Source organism: Melanotaenia boesemani, chromosome 22 (assembly GCF_017639745.1).
Source record: "Melanotaenia boesemani isolate fMelBoe1 chromosome 22, fMelBoe1.pri, whole genome shotgun sequence".
Taxonomy (NCBI): Eukaryota; Metazoa; Chordata; class Actinopteri; order Atheriniformes; family Melanotaeniidae; genus Melanotaenia; species Melanotaenia boesemani.
In genome coordinates, this window is record NC_055703.1 from 21,737,622 (window position 1) to 21,761,901 (window position 24,280).

The 24,280-nt window shown below is 37.8% G+C and overlaps 1 protein-coding gene across 1 annotated transcript; it reads left to right on the forward strand.

The window, feature by feature from the left end:
* Nucleotides 1–8: 8 nt before the first annotated feature.
* On the forward strand, nt 9–23,492 carry LOC121634260 (dihydropyrimidinase-related protein 5-like; the record flags this gene model as incomplete). Its single annotated transcript, XM_041976795.1, has 14 exons — nt 9–143; nt 9,792–9,905; nt 10,526–10,675; nt 16,712–16,870; nt 18,493–18,672; nt 18,831–18,899; nt 19,193–19,237; nt 19,332–19,407; nt 19,500–19,656; nt 19,862–20,003; nt 20,100–20,242; nt 20,318–20,525; nt 20,985–21,162; nt 21,261–23,492. Coding segments are annotated over 14 exons (1,842 nt in total), but the record flags the coding sequence as incomplete, so codon positions are not given.
* Nucleotides 23,493–24,280: the final 788 nt, after the last annotated feature.

Here is a 24,280-nt window from a genome sequence, read left to right on the forward strand (position 1 = left end):
GCTTCTGATTGGCTGCTCCCGGACCGTCTGCCAAGAAGCATCTGCGGGTCGCGCTGTGCCAGCTGTCCTCGCGCACTTGGCTTGAGCTGGTCGACAGGGAGAAGGTCCAGTGGAGGAGGGTGTTGGAATCCGAGAAGAAAGGGGTAAGAGGAGAAAAAAAAATTCACAGTGTGGTTTTGACAATTTAGCATTTATTAGTGAAAATAGACGGATTTTACTCCTAGTGTTATTCATTAAATTGCTAGAATTAGGCCTTAGACATCGTTTAACGTTAATAACGTCAGCGTTGTAGCCATTAAATCTGCGTTTGGTACAGTAGATTACAAATTTGTGAGGTATTTTCTCTTGCTTATTTATGCTTGGTATGCTAACCCTTAACTATCCCTTATATATATATATATATATATATATATATATATATATATATATATATATATATATATATATACCGTTTTGCTTTCCATCGTGGAAAGCAAGACACATAATTCCGGAATTCCGTAGAAAAATAGAAGGTTGTGTTGAAAATAGGACCGTGTGCCTGTGGGCGACTAAATATGGGTGAGATCTGATTGTGTGTCAAATGTGATTGTGTGCGTGTATCTGACGTGCAATCTGAGCATAACGTGTATTGTGAGTGTGTGCTAACTGTTATGTAAGTCGGTTATTGGTTTGCAGGTTATTCTCATTTCTACTAAATATATTGATTCTTAATTATGATGATGATGGTGATGATTAAGGTTTCGTGTATCCAAACGAGACTGCACTCTATATGTGTGTGCAGTTTGTGATCATACTGTATGTGTAGCTGGGTACAAAATGTTAGCAGGTGTTTCATCTCATTACTTTTTGTGGATTATGGAGGGTTTTGCATGCAGATCTGGCTTGGTTTTTTGGCTCCACGTCACTTGGTTTAAGGAGCGTTAAAGATGCTTTGGTAGGGGTGCAGCATAATAAATTGAATACATAAAAAATGATCCTAATTAAATGATGTAGCTGCACATGCACAGTACATGTTTCATTAAAGATGCATGTATATTTTTTAAATTATCTTCTATTGTAAAACGTTCAAATATTCAATCACAATGTGACAGTTACTTTGAGGTCCACTTGTGCCAATCAGCATTACGCTTCTTGGTTAATTTAGGTAACTTGATTAATTTCTTAATTACATTGTACATCACTGTGTAATGATAATAAAGTATATTCTTATATTCTATATTCTAAAACCCTTTCTGTGTGGATGGGAGTTGCATGTTATTTGTTAGTACCTATAGAAAAACATGCAGGGAGATGACATTATTTGTGAGTAATTTGTAGGTCATGGTTGAAGCAAATCCTCCAAGACAGATGATTTCACTTTAAAAGGGAACACTTAGACAACTATTTCAGTTGGCTTATGAATTAATTTACTACAATTTGGTCACAGACACTAATTTGTACCACACTATTTGACAAAATCAGAATAAAAAAAAAAATATAGAAGTTTTGTATCAGTCAGCTGTGATGGACAAACACAAGGTGTACACATTGCACAGTCTTTAATGATGAAAAACTATTTAGGAAGTTATTTTGGGAAGTCCAAGTCATAAACACTTTCAGCACATATCTGTACTTGCAGCTTGAAGTGGCATCAGCTTTAAAATGCTGCTCATTTTCCTAAAGTTATGAATGTTATTGGAATTACCAGTAACCAACCATCCAAAGGGAGATTTCTGCAGACATGTTCTGCTGACGATGCAGTTCTACATGTCTGAGGAACTGAAGGATGAAGATTGGGAAAAGGAAAGTTTTTTCCAGCTATATTCACTTGTTAATCCCTCTTATCTTCAAAGCAAACTTTTAAAATAACCAGGCGTGAAATGATCAGTATAGAAGCAGGTGTTGGTGATTATCCACAGCTAATGAATGCTCTTTTTCCGTCATCAAATTATTCCCAGAAAATTCCAGTTAAAGAGGCTGAGATTTTCTACAAGTTTTGGCGTCCAGGAATGATGCATTTGAAGGATGAAGTTAGCTAGCTGTGCTAGATGCTTAACTAGATGAATGCATAGCTAGTTAAATGCAGATGTGCTGTTGTTAGTTGATGCAGCACATCAAGGTTGTAATTTTTAAACACCAAAGTTATGAGAGATTAGCTTTACAGTTACATCCTGCATAGTTATTTTTGGTCATATGCTTTCAGTAGTTATTATTACAAATGTACAATGAGAAGGTAATTTCTGAATTTGATGAAGCCAACCGTGGCCACAATAAGACTCATTAAATAAGGGCTTCTAATATAACTGAAATATAAAAGTTTTCCACATCCAGGTTTTATTCTGTTTATATTTTATAGTTTAAAAATATGTCCATGATACACAGGCTGGATCCGGATACTATACATGTTTTCTGTATGTGAAAAAATGAAAGCATATTTGAATAAAATCAAAAGGTTTCAATTACTGAGGAGCATAAATCTGCTCCATAAAGGTCACAAATATACTTCCTGTCCAACAAGAATCCAGACCAAAGGATAAATCAGACTAAAGGTAAAAGGTCAGACTGAAGGAAAATAAGTACGTTCTTCATGATAAAAAAGATAAAAACACAATAAATCATGCTTTTACTAGAAATATTCTGTTTTAGTACGATTCAAGTGCATGTTAGTGTTAAGATGCTCTGAATCCTCAGAGTGATGTTGTATTTGTTCAAGCGGTTGATGTTGTTAATGTATGTTGTTTATCTTTGTATGATTCACTAATGGCTCATTCATCCATGAACCTCCAGCAGCACCCACAACTCCTAAAACCTCATTTTGCACGTGTGAGTGTTTTAATATCTATTCTTATCTCCAAGTGGAAGTAAATTTGTCTGATGAACGCTTGTTCTGGCTTTTTTAAATAGCTCAGTTCTTACACACACATACACACATCCAGACATGCACACATATATATTGACTGTCACACATAAACACACACCGCACACCGTCTATCCCCATGGCGATTACTGTCCAGATCAAGCAGCAGTCAGCAGCTGTCCACTCCTTTCTTCTCACTTACTGCATGCAGCAATGCACACACACACTTTTATGTCCATACCACACATGTAGCCAACATCCAGAAACAGACACTTCATCATTTCAATTTGAAGGTTTTAATCTTTACTCGCCATCCTTTTTATTTCTTGCAGTACATGTGTTTACGATGGAAGTGTGTATTTTATATAGATGACTTCTTTTAGGTTTTTCAAGCAAATTTATTTCTCAAAAGCATTTATTTAGAGCTTTAAATTGCATTTTCTTTTACAGTAAGAACACTTATTAAGACTATGTTTGACCATGCAGTATGTGTGTGTGACGTTGTGATGATGTGACACAGTGAGTCCGATCTAATTCAGCCTTCTGCTTCTCATTCATTATTAATTATCGCCCATTAAAAAGCTGCATGGAGAGGAGAACGGTTAGACGTCTTGCTGTGTGTAACTATGTTAAATTGTGTGTATAAGGCGCTTTTGAGCAAGGGAACTTGCTGAGTTCATCTGTGTGTGTTCATGTGTGTGTACTTGTTTTTACAACCATGGGGACAAAAACCTGACTGGATACTACTTTATGGTGGACTCCTGTAAACATGATGATTTTGGGGTAAGTTTTAGGGTTATGCATTTAGTTGTGATGGTTAATGTTGGGGTAAGCGTGTAATCTCCATGGTCATCATAAACCAGGAGTATGTGTTTGTGTGGTTTTGCTGAAGCAGCTGGTCCCAGGGTGGGTGTGAAATACTGCCTGGTGTGTGACTGTGTCGCTGTGTGTGTTTCAGTCTGTTATACCTGCTATGACACAGCAGAAAGCAAACACACACACACACTTAATGAATAGATATGGAAGGATTAATGGCAAACTTCAGGCATAAAAATAAATTATCTACTTGATTTCATCGTTAGTTTGTTTTTAATGTGCAAGTTGACATAAATTTCTTAACATGCAGGAACAGCCCTTGAGCCTATCCCAGCAATTACCAGGCAAGAGGCAGGGTACACCCTTGACAGATAACCAGTCCATTGCAGTAGGGCTCTGCAATATCTCAAATTTTTATTCTGATTTCAAACAATCACAAAAACAGTGATATTGATAAAATACAGCTATTATTATTATTAAACTTCTGAAGGTGAATCTGGGCAACTAATGGAAGTAGATCCTCCACCACTGCTGTGGGACGGCCCTGGCTTGTTAGTTATTGTGTTAAATAATTTGTATTTTATTATTATTGATTAAATCATTTTTGTCCCATAGTCAAGCAGCTGTACATTCCAATACATTTCACCAAATTTAATTGAACTACCATCACATACATCTAGTGTCAGTTTATTAATAGCACAGCAGTAATGCTTCATAAGGGATACCAGCCAAGAAAGGACAAGTTAAACAATGGTAGATATGGATGCATACCAAGCCTTTTTTTCATTATGAGCCTGATTGAACAGATGGAGATGGAACAAAAGTCAGGAAACCTTATCTCTGTACTGCTCAGTTCCACCATTTCACTCATTTATTACTAATGTCCTGATATATTTACAATTCTAAACTACCATATTGCATCTGTCTATTTATATGTGGTTTGAGGAGACCCAGTGAGCTAGTGACGTTAGCTTGAATTGCTAATGCTGCTTTTGCAGTACTGTAATGTCATGTATCAAAGTATACATTTTACAACTGGGGTGTTAAACAGGGCCAGAAACAGAAAATATTGCCAAGGTTCAGGTGGAAGCAAAGCTGTGTTTTTCAGTGGCAGAGACGTCAGAGCAGCAAAGGAGGGTAAATCAAGAGAGATGCGAAAGCCAAATGATTTAATTAGAAAAGAAGACTTAGCACAGTTACTGTTTCTGTCAGGCTGTATCTCACCAACACCACATCACCATTTGTTCATCAGTCTCACATGATTCTGCCAGCTTCTGATTCCCACCTATAACTACATAAAATAACTGGGTGAATAATCCTCTCGTATAAAATGAGCACCACACAAGGTTGCACTTCTTGTCGCAGCTGTATTAATGAAATCGAGTTTCCAAACCTGTATAAAGTGCATCCAGGCAGGAATGCTAACTTGGATTAGCTCCTTTAGCTATAATAAACCATGGACTCTATTTTAAAATAACAGTTTTTGCAGCCTCTGTTATCAAAATGCTTATGGTGATGAATATTGACCAAATAACTAACTGTATCACAGCTACAAAAACCTCCCTGTTACCTACCATGTCCAGCCCTGATGATGTCCACATTTTATGTCAAACTGGTGTATTGTGTGGTGGGAAAGTAATACCAATTTTTGGATTTTTGCACTTTTGTTGCTCATTAGTTGCCTTTTAAAAACACTTTAAGTTTTGCTTTAGAAAAAAAAAAATACAGGCCAGTGAGATGTGATATGACATAAAGCTCTTCACAATCTCCACTGTCACCTAAAGTTATATCACATTCCTTCATGTTGCATCACATCTATTTTTAGCCAAAAACCCAAAACATATTTTTTAATAAAAAGAAAAAAATCTGTCTTTGTGGATTGTAATTGCTGTACTTAGTCTGCAGAAAGGCAACATTTTCTGCTGTTGCCAAAAGCCAATGATGCATCTGCAAGAGTCTGAGTGTCCTGCTGGTGTCAGGGTGATGTAAATTTCATCATTCAGTGATGTGTGTGAGGCTTTGTGCAGACATCTGTGCAACCCCCCATTTTTTGTGACTGCCACTGGGATCCAAGGGCACCAACTGTGCATGTGCTGGAAAACCAAAATAGATTTTAAATTTGACAAGAGGCCGTGTGAACCCATATTTGTAGTCGACCAAATGCACCATAGATCATGGTGGAAAATGCCAAGGCTTTGGTAATAGGAGAACATTGTATCCATTAATGCACATTAAATGGAACATACTGCATATTTATGGCATTGAATAGTGTTTTGTCCACGTCTAGAGAAAGATGACCTGTTCACCTTCCCTTTAAACCGATCCAAAACTGTGTGGCTTGTGATTTTTACAGTGTCATGTTCAAAGGGTCAGTTACATAATTTGACTTTAATTTCCTCTGGCTTTACAGTCCTCACAAACATACAAAGCCTGCAGTGTCTGGTGGCAGCAGTCTGTTAAGTCAGGGATCCCCGTCCCACACACACACTCATCTGTGGGAGTCTGAACAGAGGTGACTTGAAAATGGTGACAACAACATCATCAGCCTTTATGTATCATTTCTAGAGGCCAGATTTTCATGCAGACATAATTTTTTGTGTAGTTCTTGCTGAACTTCACTATTTTATTTTCCGTTGTGATATGTTAATAAGGAAAATGTTAATATAGACTTAAGGGGGCATGCATCCAACTGCAATCTGCTGATGTTTTATTGTTCTGAAGTTTCAGATGTGGTGTTTCTCAGCATGTTGTCAGTTCTTAAAAAATTTGATAAAAAAATGGATGAGTTACTGATGTTCACAACCAAATTAAGGCTGCCAGATTTGGTTTATGTAAAACTGATGGATGTTGAGTTGCATTAGCAGATAATTACATAATTAATTTGGAATACGTGCACTTTGTCAATAAATAAATGAAGCAGAAAATCCAAAGCTTTGGTTTTTATCTTGTAGAAAAACAGAACATGAAGCTTTGACATAGCTTTTTTAATGGTCCTCTGGGGTTTTTCATCCTTTGCTGGCTAGAAACTTGCATTTATGTTTTTACATTTTATGTATTTATTTAATTTTTGTAACATTTGTTGTGTTTCCTGAATAATTTTGTTGCACTTCATAGAGGCTTCATTCATGAAGAGGTTTCTAGTTGAAATGTTTACTCTGCCAGCTTCATGTTCACTTATACAAGTTTCTCCATTTGTGTTCCATCAAAATGATTTTGACATGTTTTTAACTGATTAAGATTAAACAGTTTCAGGGGCTCAGTGAATGGAGATGAAGAAATATGACACAATCCAATCTAACTTTATTAATAAAGCACTTGAAAAACAACCGCAGAGGATTTAAGTGCTGTACGGAGGACTAGAAGGACAAAGAATAAAATATAAAGGTTTGTTGATGAGGTCAGTTGAGTTCATAAAACATAAGAAAATAGTTATATGCTCAGTGTAGTTTACCAGAAGTTGGCATACAAGGCATAACATGATGTCGAGTTAAACAGAAAAATTAAGCAAACCCTTATATTAAAGAAGCTTTAACCAGGAGATCTTTTTCTTTTTCTTCTTGGAAAATGTCTTGCATCATAATTTTCCTGTTTTCATATCTTCTCATTGATTGGCTTATTAAGTAAAGGACCATCCTAATGAGATGGGAATAAAGTTTCAGTCATTTTTACTCTTTAACAGGAGCAATTTAATTTTTCCAGAGTTGCTGTTCATGCATGCTATTGACAGTGGGAGACTTTCAGCTGGAGATTCATGTTCCCACATGGAAATCTGAGGGTGGAGGTGTAGGAAAGCACACAGGAGACAGGATAGGATGCTGTGGCAGTTTATGTTTTTATGTTGAGAATACGTGATGAAACTCTTTGATGACTTCCCTGTTGATATCTGCAGCATGTTTATTTGAACATGTAGAAACAGATCAGCAACTTTTGTCTGCACTCATACTCGCCTGCTTGCAGTAACTATGCCACAAGATAAAGCGCTACATTCACACTTCTTCTTACTTGGTGAGCTGGAGATTTTATGAGGGTCTGGCTGGAAAATCTCCACAGGAAGTTTGGAGTAAGTCCTGCAGCATCGCTTGAAAATTTAAGGCCTGCTGTTTATGTGTAAAAATGACTTTTGACTAAAATTAAAATTGCAAACCAGTCTTGGTGCTGGATTGTGTGGAGTTGTTTGTGTGAGTGCATGTTGTCTGTTCTCCCGCTGAAAGCACTCCAGTTCACATCTCCAGGGAAACCATTCTTTTATACTGGCTGCCAGGCCTTTAGGGCGCTGCTTTCTATACTGCTGCCCCTCCACCATCATGTTTGCCACAGCCACTTAATCCTTCATCTCTTGACTATTGTCTAAGAATCTTTTTCTCTTAGTGGATTCATTTCTTTCTGTGGCCATCTTTGTGTCTGCCTCTTTCTGTTTCAGTTCTCCAACAAAGTTAGTTAAGTCTCTATTTCTTTATCCATCTTCTTCTTGAGTCCCCACATTTCTCTCTCGGATACAAATTTTGGGCTCCAGATATTTTCTCTCCTCATTATTCCACTCACTGTCCTCTTTCTTCCTCTGTCCCTCCCCTTTTTTTCTCCACTCTTTCCTCTTTCTATTCTCCTCCATCTCTTTGAGTTGATTCTGTGTGACTGGGAGGCCATTGTGTCCTGCCATCAAACACATTGCATACAGCCATCCATGCAGAATACACATACTAACAGAGAGAGGTTTCTAAAGAAACAATTTGTCAATCTAATATTATGTGCCTAATCTCTCATTTATTTGGTATGCGAGTCAAAAATTGAAGTTAAAATGTTTCTTTTATGCCTCAACAGGTTAATATCTTTATGATTTATTGTAAGATTAAAAACAGACAAAAACCAGCCAAAGATCTTTTTTATTCCCATTAATCAGATTAGTAATAAGTTGTAAGTTTCTGGGTTATTTTAAATGGCCAAAGAAAATAATGATAAATACAATGAGTTACTCAAAGACACAAATGGTAATGGGATCTAATTAATATTGAACATCTATGAAACAGAAACTGCACAGTGTGTATACTGCAATGCATCCTTGAATTATCATAGCCAAAGGTAATCTTTATGCAAAAATAACCACAGGAACTCTTATCTTAGAAATGCTTATACAGCAGTATTATTGAACAGAGGTGTTTGTGTCCCTTCATTAGATGTCTTGCAATTCACTTTGCTTTAGTAGAGCTGCAGCCAATAGTTGCATGCCTTATGTTATCAACTTTCCTAACTTATCAGTTTGTGTTCAATCTATAACAAGATATAAAACTGAAATTTCACAAGTAAAACCTGTTATCTTCTTTCATTTTATGTTAGCAGTTACAATAGGTTTTAGCTATAAATGAAGGAACATCTTTTATCTATCAGTTCTTGCAGAACTGGAAGACTATTTTATTCCCTCAGAGACTGTAATAGAGTTGTGAATTATAGATTTACCACTCAATATTTAATAGACAGAGCTGACCTAGTAAAAGCTTAGAGGAACTTTACTTTGCTGACACAAAAGGCAGAATATGTGTCAGAAACGATGACATGTTACTCAGCAGAAAATGCAGGATTCACAGACCTGTAGTCTTGCGTAATTCTTTATTATTTGTCCTCTTTTGCACTGAGCATACAACATTGTATGAGTCTGAGTCAGCTGTTAGTTGTTTGAAATCAGGATGATTTATGTTTTTCATAAAACTTGCCAGCAGACACCTTTTGTGTTTTGTGGAAGGACTGTGCATTGGCTTTCTGCAGCTAATTACCAGTTAAATGTTTGCATTTAAATGTAGTTTTTTCAGTAATGAAAAGAAATTCTTAGCCATAAATGTTAAAATTTGTCTCAAATTCATTTTGTCCCTCTATCAGTAGTTTTTGCTGCATGCAACATTTGATTTTAAAGGCTCAATCTATGCATTATGTCTGTCTGGCTATTGGTAAAGTTATGTGTGTGACGTGAAAAGCCAAGTATGTGTAATTCATTTAATCATAAAATGCATTTGTACACAGAAAGTTAGAAAAGATCATGCAACTTTTCCTCCACACAATGTTCCTCATAGAATTCACCGTCTGATAACACTTGTCCATTATTTTTGCAATTAAGACTCATGTTCAATTAATTTCTTTCTTTCTCTGCAGGACGATAGCTGCTAACATGGGGTCCATGCGTATCCTCATTAAGGGAGGTAAAGTGGTCAATGATGACTTCACCCAGGAAGCAGATGTCTACATTGAAAACGGCATCATACAACAGGTAGACTTCATTTACATGCACGTTTACACATGCACCTGCAAATGCACTGCTGATCAGGAGCAACTCAAGTTTAATTTCTTTAACTTTTATTAACAAACTCACATTTTAAACATCCACTACATCCCCAGCTGCTGGTATGACTCACATCTCACAAGACCACATTATGAAGGGATTTAACAACAGTGAACTCCATGGAGATCATAGTGAAGACTATAATTAGCTCACATTGTGTTGCCATGGAGATAAGTTCTACTTTATTTGACTCAGAAACCTGGAAAACTCAGCTGTACTCCTGCATGGATATTTTGTCAGTGCTTATTTACATCACAGCAGCAGTATGGATATCAGAAGGTGCTCAGTTCCAACCTAAATCCAAAATAATAGCACTGAAGAAAAAGCAAAGTGGTCAACAGAGTAATTAGGATTTATCCTCTGAATACCGTGAACACATGTACAGCATTACACGGCAATCAACCAGCAGTTGTTGAGATATTTCAGGCTGGAATGAAATTGACCAGCAGACTGTCTGGCTATTGTATAAAGCTTTCTGTTTAACCAAAAATAATGTTTTAATCATAAATCGATTATAAAGCGAATTTTTTGTTTGTGCTGTTTGGCAGGTTGGGAAAGAACTAATGATCCCAGGTGGAGCTAAGGTGATCGATGCTTCTGGGAAACTAGTATTACCGGGCGGCATTGACACCTGCGTGCATCTGCAGCAGACATTTATGAACGCCAGCATCCAGGATGACTTCTACAGCGGAACCAAGGTGCACACTCACACACATATACATGCACATGCTTGCATGACTCACTAGCATGCCTGTGATTAAACACATTAAGCATCCGGAGACAGCTGTCATACTCCAACATGCTTTTAAACTCTCCGTCTAGTCTTCAGTAAAATATTAACCCCTGTCTTTTGTTCATTCGTTCATGGAGACTAATGACAACAGATGCTTTCACGCTGCTTCTATATGACGCAAACAGCTGTTGGTGGTTCATGGTTGAAGTACATCTCCTTCCACACACATACAAACAAAGCTTTTCAGTTGTCATTTGTACTAGATAGTTAGATCTGTGGTTCCCAGCCATTTTACCTTAAGAACCGACTTCATGCAACTAATCAAAAAGCCATAGACCCCCACCATTCCCATACTGAAATCATGCTTGACTTAATGCTTTCATTGTCTGACTTCTTGCCACAAATTATGCTTTCAAGCCATCCTGTACTTTGATATAACATAAGTTAGGGTAACTATCAGCGTATAACCTTACTCTTTTTTATTAGGGACAAATCATCTGTACTGTGGTGTTTCTCAGACATGTTTAACTAATTAAAATGTGCATGAAAACTTAAGGTTACCAAGACAGACATAAACTACTCCACTAACGTAGCTCCACTAACTGACCTCACTAAACCACACAATATGGACAAAAACGGATTGGATTCACAAGGTGTGGCTTACTAAGTAGCTTTTGTTTTTATATTGACAAAGAATATACATTATGTTAAAGTCCTTCATTTCTTGCATAACATGGCTTTTATGAATAAAAGACTTGTTGTGAACCAACTATTTTACTGGAATACTTTTAATAGACCCTTGCTGATGTAACAGGACTGTTTTTGTTGCCATATTATCTGCTACTGGACTACAGTATGGCTTCAAAGATGAATTACATTCACGACTGGGCTGAAATTAGCATTTACTGAGTCTACTGGTAAAGCAAAATGCATATTTATTTATTTGTCAGGTCCCACCCGGGGATGTCTGGCACCAAAATAGCAGGTAGCAGGGTAGCAGATTTTTATGACCCTCATTTATTTATCTTGTAAACAAAATGTTTACAAGGAACCAGCAAATACACCTTAGTTCGTCTCTCTGTGGACATGGCCTCAACATTAACAAACACACATGCTCTGCACAGTCAAACCCTCACAGACCCTCTGTTACCTTTGGGGACCCCAGGTTGGGATCATCTCTTATTGATGCTCTTCTTGTTGTCCTCTGGTCCTTTGAGATGAAAAAAGGGTGATTTATTAATCAGGCTTTAAAATTCAGAAGAGAGTGTTTAATTGTCGCCTGCAGTTGTATCCATGTGTTAACGGCTGTTTTGACCTCTTTATGTTGATCATGTGTGACATCATTTTTCCCTCTGGGACTCGGTGAGTTGGGGGTTGCAGCAAATGTTACAGCCACTTTACATACAGTATCATTAGCTATTTCAAAATAAGACCTTCAAATGTCTTCCAGTTTCGCTTAAGCATTTAAAGGCAACATTTCTAGTGGAGTTCTTGGTCTCCTACTGTACATCTACTGATCTAATACATGGTTCTGGTCCCACTGAACACTTTAACGATGGGTTTACTTTCCTAAAAAGAACAAATAACATCCTATACCAATATCTAAATTGCATATTTGTTTCAAATTATCAAAGCACCACAACTAACTGGAGCTCTTAAACTGAGGAGTAGCTTTTTATGTTCATCCACTCCAGTTTGATTAGCAGTGAAACAGACGTGTATTCCTGCAAAAGCCTTTTATTGTCATTTTAATTTTCCCCCGAGTTTGACAAGTTACGTTATGCGCCATTCTGTAAAACTGCTGGCATCCAGACCAGTGTGTATTTATCTTTCGCAGATCTGAGGGACTTTCAGTATCTTTTATCCTCGACACACTGCTAGTTCATTTAGAGTTTTTATGCCAAATTATTGGGACTGCAGGGACTTTGCTGCAGCTCAGCAACATGCAGCTTGTATTTAATTCAACACCAGCTAAAGTGTCTTGAGAGGAATTTGTAGAAGATTGAATCGTCTGCATGCCAGCAACCCCCCCAGTCATCATCCCTTTACCCAACACTCTCGCTGCTGCCATGGCAACACCCCCCCTCCCCCCTCCCCATGTGCTCCCATGACCACAGTAGCATTGTGTTGTCCCCATGCTCCCAATGTTGCCATAGTAACTGCTCACATGCGATCTTGATGAACCCCAAAACTATTTCCTTCTGCATCCTCCTCCTCTCTCTCTCTCACCCCCACTGCTTTGTAATATCCTATCCCTCTTTTCTTTTTTCCTTCCTTCCACCTCTCCTACATCCCCCACTGCTCCTCTGCGCCCACCACCATCTAATACTGACATGTAATAAATAGGCTGGAACATGGAGCATAGATAGGAATAATCAATTTGTAGTGTAATAGTGTTCAAGTCTGTTACAGAGTATAGAAAAATGGCAAGAATTTGCTATAAGATGACTAAATATCCTCAACTGGACGTATTGCCATTGTACCAATTACATCTGTGTGCATTGCTAGCAGTATTAAATAATAAAATGGTAAATAAACTATAGTTAAGTTTGATCTGTTGTCACTCCACAATCAGCATTTACGGTGCATCACTGATCAATAACTTCCCCTCAAATTAGATTTTAGACCAATGTGAGTAAATCTAATATTTTCATAAAGGACCAATATTGGCTTGACATATTTCAGCTACAGAATCCATCCCAACAGACGCTGTCAGGATCATTTTAATATCTCTGCTGAGTAAAAAGATGAAGAGAAGGAGGAGGGGATGGAGGAAGGTGAAATGTTCAGCTGTAACATGAGGTGTGAGCGGTGCTGATAGAGGCTGGTCAGAGAGCTGCAGCAGTAATTCGTCTGACACCAATAGCCTTTCGCAGATTAACACATAGAGACCCTCTCATCCTCCCACATCAAGTCTTCACCCTCTTTAACCTGTCCAGTTCATGTATAAAAGATCCTTGTTATTTAGTTATTTCCTATGTTTTTTTCCTCTCTGCACATGTTTACTGCTTTATTTGCTACTGCCATCCCAACACACACACAGAAGAACAGTTCTATTCTCTTTTTCCCCCCTTTTGGGGATTACTTTCACAGCAGGGGTTGGGGGGTCTTAAATAAAGAGGAGGATTTATATTAAACACTGTTTGTGGTTTATGTGTCACCCTCACCCTCACTGATCAGCTTATGCAGGCTCAATGAAGTGTGTTATATCAGTCTAAAGTGTGTTTTCTTATAATACTGTATTCCTAATGTAAACAGTTAACCTTTATTTCAGTCAGGACCCACACAGTGATGCAGCCATCTCCTTTTCTATCCCAGCTTCAAGCTTCCTTAATCACAATATCACATGATGAGAAATGTGACATTTCTTTAAGTCACATAATATGTGATTTAAAGAATGGATGAATGTGGTATCATAACTTTAATATTATTAAAGTTATGATACCACATTTGTCCAGGATGGGTTGGAAAGCATAATGTTTTAATAATTTGTTCCTTTCAACGCTTTAACCCATTAAATTGAAATTGTCTCCACCTTTTAAACTACTTACTTAAGCAACATATTTCTGTAATCTTTATGTTACACACAGAAAACATGTCTAACAACTGCAAGACACATATAATATACTATTCAAGTCTTTCATGCATAGCATCCACTACAATGGACACCTAGTTTTCTAGTATAGGCATTGATGGGACTGGTATATTTGAAAAATAGCGACTTCAGTGGACATTAGTGAGCCATACACTGTCACTTGCTGACGACTAAATAAATAAAGCTATAATTTCATATACAAGCATACATTGTAATTACCAAGTTGTAAACAGGAAAAGAATATGATATGGCAATATTTTTATAGAACAGATATGTTATATAAATGTTATATATTATTTTATGATTTTTAAAAGACTATATCAAAATAAATTAATAAAAGGTCAAATAGGATTAAAATAATAAAAAAAACACTACATTTCTGTAGCAGTAAAATTTTGTGTGTGAAAAAAAACGTGGCACTGTTTTATAGAGTCATGCATCAGAGGGTTAAAAAATCTTCAATTTGGCCTCATGTATTTATTAACTAAGAGTTAAGAAGTCAAAGATACAACTATCATATGGCTTTTTTTTCCAGCTTCACAAAGAAACGTCTAACACTGAAGTGGATTGGCAGTCCATTTTAATTTAATCCTGGGAGGCAGACAGACTAAATCCCACAATCCCTGATTTTTCACACACAAATGCACACACACAAGTATACACACATTTGCATACATTGACAGTGATAAATGACGCTACACTCTTCATGCACACCCATATGCAGACACCTTCAATGCTGACGCTGCAGATCATTCAGACTGGTTTCTATGGAAATGGGAAACCTGATAGCTGATTGGCAGGTGGAGGGTCTCCCCCTCCACCAGTCTGCAACATGTCTGGAGCTGATGCTGACACAAATATCCAAATTTAGTCACATTTTATCTGGGTTAAGATTCAGGTTGAAAGTGTAAAAGTGATGGTGAGTCCATGTTATTTTATTTTTATCATTAGCCTTTTATTTCTTTCTTTTTTAATTGTAACCGACTGCATTGCAGCTGAATTCGTGAATGACTAAACAATGTTTTCCTACTGTATCTGTCCTTTTCAACTCTTACATATGATCATTAATCAGTTTTCCTATCACTTCTCAGTAAAATATCCCTAACTGGACTTTATATGAGAATACTGAGTGGGAGACTGTTAATTCAGCTGTAGATGGAGCGATGAGAAGCAAAAGAAAAGGGTGGGGACATGCGACAGGCATGGCTGAGCAGTATCTGTTGTCATGGTTACACAAAAGTGCATTTACCATTCAGGCAAGTCGAACACACCACTGTACATCCTTGGCCATCTAGTCTGTTATTCTTTCTTTACTTATTTCCTCCTCTTTTCATGTCCCATATTGCCTCTTTTTGCCACCTTTATAGAGATGGTTTAAGAAACAGACGCCACTTTTATAAAGACTAAGGCCCCTTTCAGACATGCACAGCTTTATATTAATCTGTCACATGTCAGTGACTTCTTCTGATGTTGATGCTAACATTTTGAGATGAAAATTTTAGTAGTTTTAATTTACTAACAACATATGCATATGCTGCAGTCACATAATGGACAGACACAGCAGCAGTGGGATAATTTGACAAATGATCAGCTGTTTAGAGGAGTCTGACAGGTTGAGTTATTAAGTAAATAAATGACACTGGTGTCTAAACTTATACTAAAGATGATTAGCTGACCCACAGCCATCTAAGCTAAAGAGAACAACAGCCTTTGAGCTGCGACATACCTCCTCTCTATCTGACCATATATCATCATTTTCAACTGCTGCCATCCATCACGTTTTTTTAACATGACGCAGTGTATTGCATGTGTCAGTTTTATGCCACTCACACTGACTATTTATCAAGCTTAAACATGCAGAGAAGTGCTGTTTTAAAACAGTGGTGAATGGAAGCAGCTGAAAAAATGTTTTACCCAGCAACTGCGTGCTTAGCTGTCTGAGGAGGCTCTTTTGAAGTAAATACATAATGAAATTTATATATTGTGCACTTTCTAAGATTTATGCAAACCTGAGCTGTGATGAGTGACATTAATTGAATGAAATGAAAAATACTTTATTAATCACAGAGGGAAATTGCAATGACAATAGTATTAATGTATTTACATTGAGAATAGCATTAAAAAGGAAAAAGTTTGCCGTAGCAACATGCTTTAAGTTTGAACAAACATTAACACCTTTGATTGAGTTTAACTAAATGTTTTCAGTTTGTTCTGCTAGTAGATAAACGATCATTTGAAGACAAGACCTCAGCTCATAAGAAAAGTTCATTGTCATCAAACAAACAGACTCTGTGTGTTTACAGTGAAGCCATTGTCCTCATTTATAATCAGTATTTCTTTATTCTGCCTTCCCCATCCTTTCCTCCCTCTCTCACTCACCCCATGTCCCCCTCTCCCCTCACCTAGGCGGCTCTGATGGGTGGTACCACCATGGTAATGGCTCTGGCCCTGCCTGAACAACACTGCTCCCTACTGGACGCCTACGAGAAGTGCCGAGCTCTGGCAGACGCCAAGGCATGCTGCGACTACGCTCTGCATGTCGGGGTGACCTGGTGGGGACCAAAGGTAAAACCCAGAAGGCTCAGGTGGTAAACCATAAATAGAAGTCATGGAAACAGATGTTATCAAGCTTTTATTCCTCTGTCAAGCAGTCAAAGCTTTTTTCATTTCATGGGTGAAAAGTGTATTGACCTAGTTTAAACCTTACAGGAACTGGGTTAATGCACATGCTCAGTAGGCACATTAAGCAGATCCTATGAGTCAACGTGTCTCATTCAGCCTTTGGCTTTAATGTCTGGACTGGATCATCTGCTGGCTGTGTGCATGTGCCACATCGTATTACATATAATAAAATGTTTAAGGCTATTATGCCTGGTTAGTCTAGTAGTTCCTTATATCCTTGTTCACCACGATATAATGTAGTTAGAGCTGTAACTAAAAATGATTTGAATTTCTGATAGCTAAATCCATCATTTAGTCTTTATATGCTGTGTTAGGAAAAAAACTGCACAGTTTTCTAAAATCAAAGTACTGTTTTCTTGTTTTTTTTAATTGTTTTTTTCAAGAGGCGCTTTATGGACATAAGGCCTCCCTTGATAATTAAGTATTATTCTTTTCTTTTTTTTTCCTTTATGTATTGCTGAATTTAGATAAAAATGCTGGACCTGACAAAGGGGGTTGGGACAGTAGAAAAGAGAGTGTTGTTTTCTAATGTTGTGTTGTGCAAAGATATTTGCTTGCAAAAATTAAACTTTAGGAAATGAATTTGCTGTTAGCTGATAGTTAACTTTATCAACCATTTGAGCTTATAGTAATTAAATGGAGGAAGGTACAATAGAAGGATTGATGTTATCTTGATTGAAGATGAGGAACTTTAACGAAGATACAAGGATAGAAGAATGACTTTTGTTCGATGAGTGATGTACTCGAACGATACAAAGGGAGTGTATTATGCGGCTCTACTCAAGGTGGAGTTTAGGTCACAGATGGCCCAGGGAAAGAAACTGTTTTTGAGTCTGTCTTATATTTCTGTACCATCTTCCAGAGGGCGGTAGGGTGAGCAGTTCAGGAGAAGGGGTGGGGGACGGGAGGTCTTTAGTTATTTTTCCAGCTCTGCAAAGGCACTAAGAGCTGAAGGCTCTTTTCCTGCCACTTTGACAGCTCTTTAATTAAATACAATACAAAACAGTTTTCCTACACAAGGCAGCTTATAAAAATTTAGAATGACAGCTTTAATATTAGAATCATTTTTATAAGTTGAGAGAAATCTCAGGGAAATTGCTTTGACCTCTCATTTAAATCATGGTGCATATTTTGTGTTTATAGTGAACTTTGAATCCAAATTACTGCAGTGCAGATACACAGTGTAGTGTAACACACATTACTGTAGTTTCCTTTTATTAAATAATTTAGTAAAGGATATAAAAGAGATATTTGTGTGTGTTAAATGACCGTGCACAAATGTAATCCAGTGTCTCATTCTGGCTGCTTACTAAGCTCATTTCATGCCCCATATAACAAACACATTCAAACAAACATATGCCCACACACACACACATACACACAGTTTTTCTTCCACACAACCTTATCCACTTCACTAACTTCTCTTTCCAATACAAACTAAAGCTTTGTGAGGAATCTTAATGCCAACACAGATCCATGACTCTGGACTTTTGTCCTTCGAACAGGTGCATAATGAGATGGAGACCCTGGTGAGAGAGCATGGCGTGAACTCCTTCCAGATGTTCATGGCCTACAAAGACTTGATGATGCTGCGGGATTCAGAGCTGTATCAGACACTGCAGACCTGTAAGGATATTGGGGCCATTGCACGTGTTCATGCAGAAAATGGAGAGCTGGTGGCAGAGGTGAACAGCATGCAAACTGTCAAATACCTGTTCAATTGTTTAACAGAGTCAAATTAGAACTTATGCTCTTAAAAATTCTGCTGAAGAGTATTTTATTGTTAAAAGGTCAATAAAAGTTTACCAAAATTAAACTTGAGATGCATTATCTGTGTTTTTAGGGTGCCAAAGAGGCTCTGGATTTAGGTATCAGTGGACCAGAGGGAATAGAGATTAGTCGACCAGAGGAGGTAACTTCACAACAGGGTTTATTTTGGATTACTGAATTTTATTATTTAATTTATAGTCTTAAAATATCATAATGCATCTATTATAAATCATTGTGTAAGAACTCAGCTTTGCTCTTTGAGACACAATTGTCCATATTAACTGTTCTTCTATGATATTTATGTCTAATTCCCTTAAACATTAAGGGCCATAAACTTGTTTTAGTTACACTGGATAGAAGATGTTTTCTAAAGAGACCTGAGATATAAATGTCAACAGTGCACATGTTAAACTTGTCGTATCTTATTGATCACAGCTTGAGTCTGAAGCTACTCACAGAGCCATCACCATTGCCAACAGGGTAAAAAAAAAAGCAGATTTTAATGCTTCTTCTCTCAGTTCTCTTTGAATAAGTAAATGAATCAATGAATTATTGGATTTTTTTCTGGTTGCAGGCCCACTGCCCCATCTACCTTGTGAATGTGTCCAGCATGTCAGCTGGAGACATGATCGCTGCTGCTAAAATGCAGGGTGGGTTACTTCTCCGATGAAACAATCCAAAGACCGACTTTGCTCACAAAAAAACACTTAAAGTGCCTTGTCTTGTAACTGTTGTCTTTCAGACAAGGTGGTCCATGCTGAGACCACAGTGGCTCACTCTGTGCTGAATGGGATGCAGTATTACCACCAGGACTGGGCTCACGCTGCGGCTCACGTCCTTGTCCCACCTCTCCGCCTTGACCCAAACACACCCAACTACCTCATGGGCCTGCTGGGAAAGTAAGTATATTACATCTATATTCTTCTTAATGTGTTATTCTTATTCTTGATTATCAACATCTTTCTATTTTTATCCCAAATGTATCATGCTATATATTTATGATTTCTGCTGTTTGATGGTAGTATGAAGATTGCAGTGGTTTTATGTAGTCTTATCTTATTCTGAAATAAAATCCACACTCAACATGTAATGATCTATTTCCAGTGACACGCTGAGTGTTGTGGCATCAGAGCACCGTCCATTTACCACCAAGCAGAGAGCTCTGGGCAAAGAGGACTTTACTAAGATCCCTCATGGAGTGGCTGGAATCCAGGATAGGATGAGCGTCATTTGGGAGAGGGGAGTGGTATGTGTATACATACATACTGTAAACTCCAAACAAGTTTGTATAATTGTTTTTTTTAGCATTAATTTATTCCTTACGTTTATATTGTGCCTGCAGGTTACAGGAAAAATGGATGAGAACCGTTTTGTGGCTGTGACCAGCTCTAATGCTGCAAAGATCTACAATTTGTACCCTCGTAAAGGCCGCATCATCCCCGGGGCCGATGCCGACGTGGTGGTGTGGGACCCGGATGCAACAAGGTATGCAACCATAACATGTTTACTGATCTGATATCACTGCAAAACCTACTCACACACTGGTTTCTTTGCATGCAGGACGATCTCTGTGAGCACTCAGGTTCAGGGTGGAGACTTCAACCTTTATGAGGGGATGCGCTGTCATGGCGTTCCTCTGGTCACCATCAGCCGTGGACAGTTGGTGTGTGAGAATGGCGTGTTTATGTGTGCTGAAGGGTCCGGGAAGTTCTACCCACAGCGCACTTTCCCTGACTACCTCTATAAGAAGATGGTCCAGCGAGAAAAGGCGAGTCACTCCTTATTTCTGACTTCTGGTTGAGTTTTAAAGACTCAATCATATTATGCTAAAGCGGTACTGGCAGTAGGACAGTAGAGCTCATGCTGCGTCAGCTGGCTGTAAACGCCTACAAACACACCCATCATGTTGTGTCTAACTGCACTGATCTGACAGTCTATATAAAGGATTTAATGCTTGTGCGCTCTTTGTACGCTGACACTGTTTTTCTGCTGCTGCTGTCTGCAAAAGCTTCCTCCATCACAGCTTCTGCATGGTTCAGCTCAGTTCAGAGGGTTATTAACTCTTCTGCATACATGGGAATTAGTTTTAAGGGTGATTTTTGCTTTTTATCTTACTTCTTACACATATTTGAGTGCATAAAGAAATAATTGAAAAGCAGATGTTCTTTTAAATGTTTTATAATCAAGATTATATTCTTATCCTTTATCTTTCCTTTGTTTCTTTCAGACTCAGGGTTGCAAAGGGGTTGTCAGGGATCCCTACTCTGGTGATGTGGCCAAGGTTGCCAACACTATGAAGAAGGAGCTCGGTTTGGGCCCCATAGATGGAGAGTCACCAAACAAGCCCGGCAGTCGGGTGCACCAGGGTGTCCGAGACCTTCATGAGTCCTCTTTCAGTCTCTCAGGTAGCCTGACATGAAACTAGTAGCACCTGTGATTGTTGTTTTCACTTTTATTAACTGTAAAAATTTAAATGTGCATATGTTTTGAATTTTTCTCTCAGGGTCTCAGGTTGATGACCATGTCCCGAAGAGGTCCTCGGCTCGAATCCTGGCCCCTCCTGGTGGTCGTTCCAGTGGTATTTGGTAATCTCCAGAGCTGGAGCTTCAACCATCCGAGCCTCTGTGTTTTGTATATTTCCAAACAACCAGGAAAACTGCACTGATTTTCAACCACAGGATTAAATTCGAGTGGGGAAAATAAATTCAAGCAAGTCTGTGATTAGTGATGAGCTGAATCTGATAATAAAGCGGTTTGCCAAAGTAGCTTCTACAGATCTAATTTGTGGCTTAATTGGAGTGATCTGACTGATTACATATGAGTAAAGGGCTAATTATGAATTTCAAATGTTCTGCCAAATTCAAGCTAATCATCTTAACATTAATAAAGTCTTCTCATTATCATCATGTTTACATTTTGTGAAGAAAGGCAAACTAACCTGTGAAATATCAAAACCAGTACAGTTTTTGATGGTTTGAGCCGAAGTGATGTTAACCGAATTATTTAAAACTAGTAAAACTGGATTCAGTGAAATATCTCTCAAATTGTTCACAAACAAACATGCAGTACACTGTAGACACCATAGCTTTAGCCTCATATGAAACGTGTGTGGATTCTGTCTGTGATTAAACCACCCACTCTGCTCGGCTGCCTACTGCTCCATGGGTTCCTCTGACAGTGTTTTTGTTTCCAATGGACAAAATGTGCTGTGTGGTGATGAAATCCAACTGCGTCAAACACTGTGTGCTCCCTAAAGAGAATCAGACTTGACCCTCATGTATCATTATAACTTCACTGCCTTTAACTGAAATAGACACATCCCAGAAACACCCAGTCTCACCTGAAATGTAATGGGAGTCTGCAGATTGAGTTATGGAAATAAACAATAAGGCCTGCAGGCTTATCTGGGATTGTCTGTTCTGCCCCAGTTATGATCCCACTATAACTAAATGCATTCATTTCCATCAGCATGCTTGTGGGATCTCTAGACCTTGCAGAGTGTATGAAAGAAAGATTAATCTGTTTTAGATGGGCGAAGCGCTGCTGAGTGAAAAACATTGTAGGGGTAACAGGGAGGAAGACTTGTGCTAAGACTGATCATAACAATAAGGATTATTAAGATTTACATGTACATGAATAGAGAGGAAGTGCAGTGCCTTCTCATTCCAGATATCAAAACAAGAAATACTGGGGCCTCATTTATCAAAAATCGCTAAATAAAATTATATTACAGGTAATCAGAAATTAATTAATTGGCGTCTCTGGCATCAAACTACAATGTTATGAACTAGTTTAAGATTTTTTTGTCTATACATCAATGTGTGGGTTTGAATAGAATCAGTTTACCTTTTGCTTTAGGGTTTTTACATAATTTATTTTCCACTGATAACATCATATAATGTCAGTAATAACAGTCACGAACCAGCTAAATGAAAGATTTTAACTGAATTGATACATATTATTTAACTCTTTATGTCTCTTTCTGAACAGAAGTAGTCTTTTAATTACATTTGATTACAGTTTTCTACTACTGGCAACTTGTTCATTAAATGAATTTATTCTCTGTGAAGAAAAAAGTGTTAACTGCCTGTACATTTTATGAATGAGGCCTCAGATTTTGCACAGAGTGGAAAGAAAGTAGATGAGAGAAATTGACATGTTTGCGTCTGGACTGCATTTTGAAGGTGAAGCCTCCTATCTGTAGGGACATGAAACAGGGTTGTTGTTAGACTTTGTCTATGCTCAGCAGGAAGATTGAGCTGCACACACTGAAAACAAACCACTGACCCTCTCGCCTCCTGATGATGTCTCATTGCTGCCTGCCAGTATATTTATACATGATCACCTATATGTGTCCAGGTACACTATATATTTAGGATGTTTGTTTTTCCTTGTTTTTTTGTTTAAATAATAAATGTGCCAATGGAAATCACCTGTGCCACACTGTCACCAATGCATGAAGAGCACCACATAGAAATGGAGGAGCAGAGTCTCCCCTGAAGGTCACAGGTTCATAATAACTGGTGCTGTTTTTCTAGAATTACTTACAACAACATTGTTTTATTGTTGGATGGTTTTTGCTGTTTTGTTGAAGGCACTGTGACTGCTCAGTGACTGTGTGTTTGTACATTCTTGTTGTGTTGGACAGTGAACCTGTTGAATCTGTATGTGGCTGCTTGTTTCTTACCACAAGAATAACAATGAAAGAATAAAGACAAAAAAAAAAAAATCTTGATTCTTTTTGTTCTACTTTTTTTCTTTTAACCTATTCAGACATGTGGTCACAGACCATACAAGCTGAAATAAAAGGAAAAAAAAACAAAACATGTTGCAATCAGATATTTTCCAGAAAGTTTAAATAGCTCAGAGTATACAGTAGAACATAAACAAACTGGACTGCAGGCAGATCATTTTAGAAACCCTACTACTGAAACAAGTAAATAATGTGGCATAGTGTCATGTTGGTCTTCCTGACAAGAAGATATAATTAAATTGCTGCGTATGTTGCTCCAAACCATCTATATGGCTATTATTCAGTCTTAATTGCTCCTTAACAGATTGCACAGATGTTAAAGGGTAATCCACCTGCATGTTTTCATGCATGATAAGGTTTCAGTTGTGTGCTGATAACAAGCGGAACTATCCATCTTCTCTTTAGCCTGAAGAACACATTGTTTTTCTAACCCAATTTTACAATCTGATCACTCAAATCATTCAATTATAAAATGAAGTCAGGCTCAAAATAGCTGGTAATTTTCCTCTTTATTTCATATATATTTCTTTTCATGGTGCAGTTTAATTACGGATGTTGTGATGAACTTTGTTGACTATTTTTTTGTGTGACTGATTAAAAGTGCTTCTTAATCTGTGCAATCATTTTCTGCAACAAAACTTTCATATAAATGCCAGCGGAGGAACTGAACATCACAGCCTTTCTGTTAGGTTTCCCCTTTCATACAAAGATTTGTTCAAGATCCTAAAATGTATTTCACTGTATGTAATAGATTATCCACAACTGTGTTG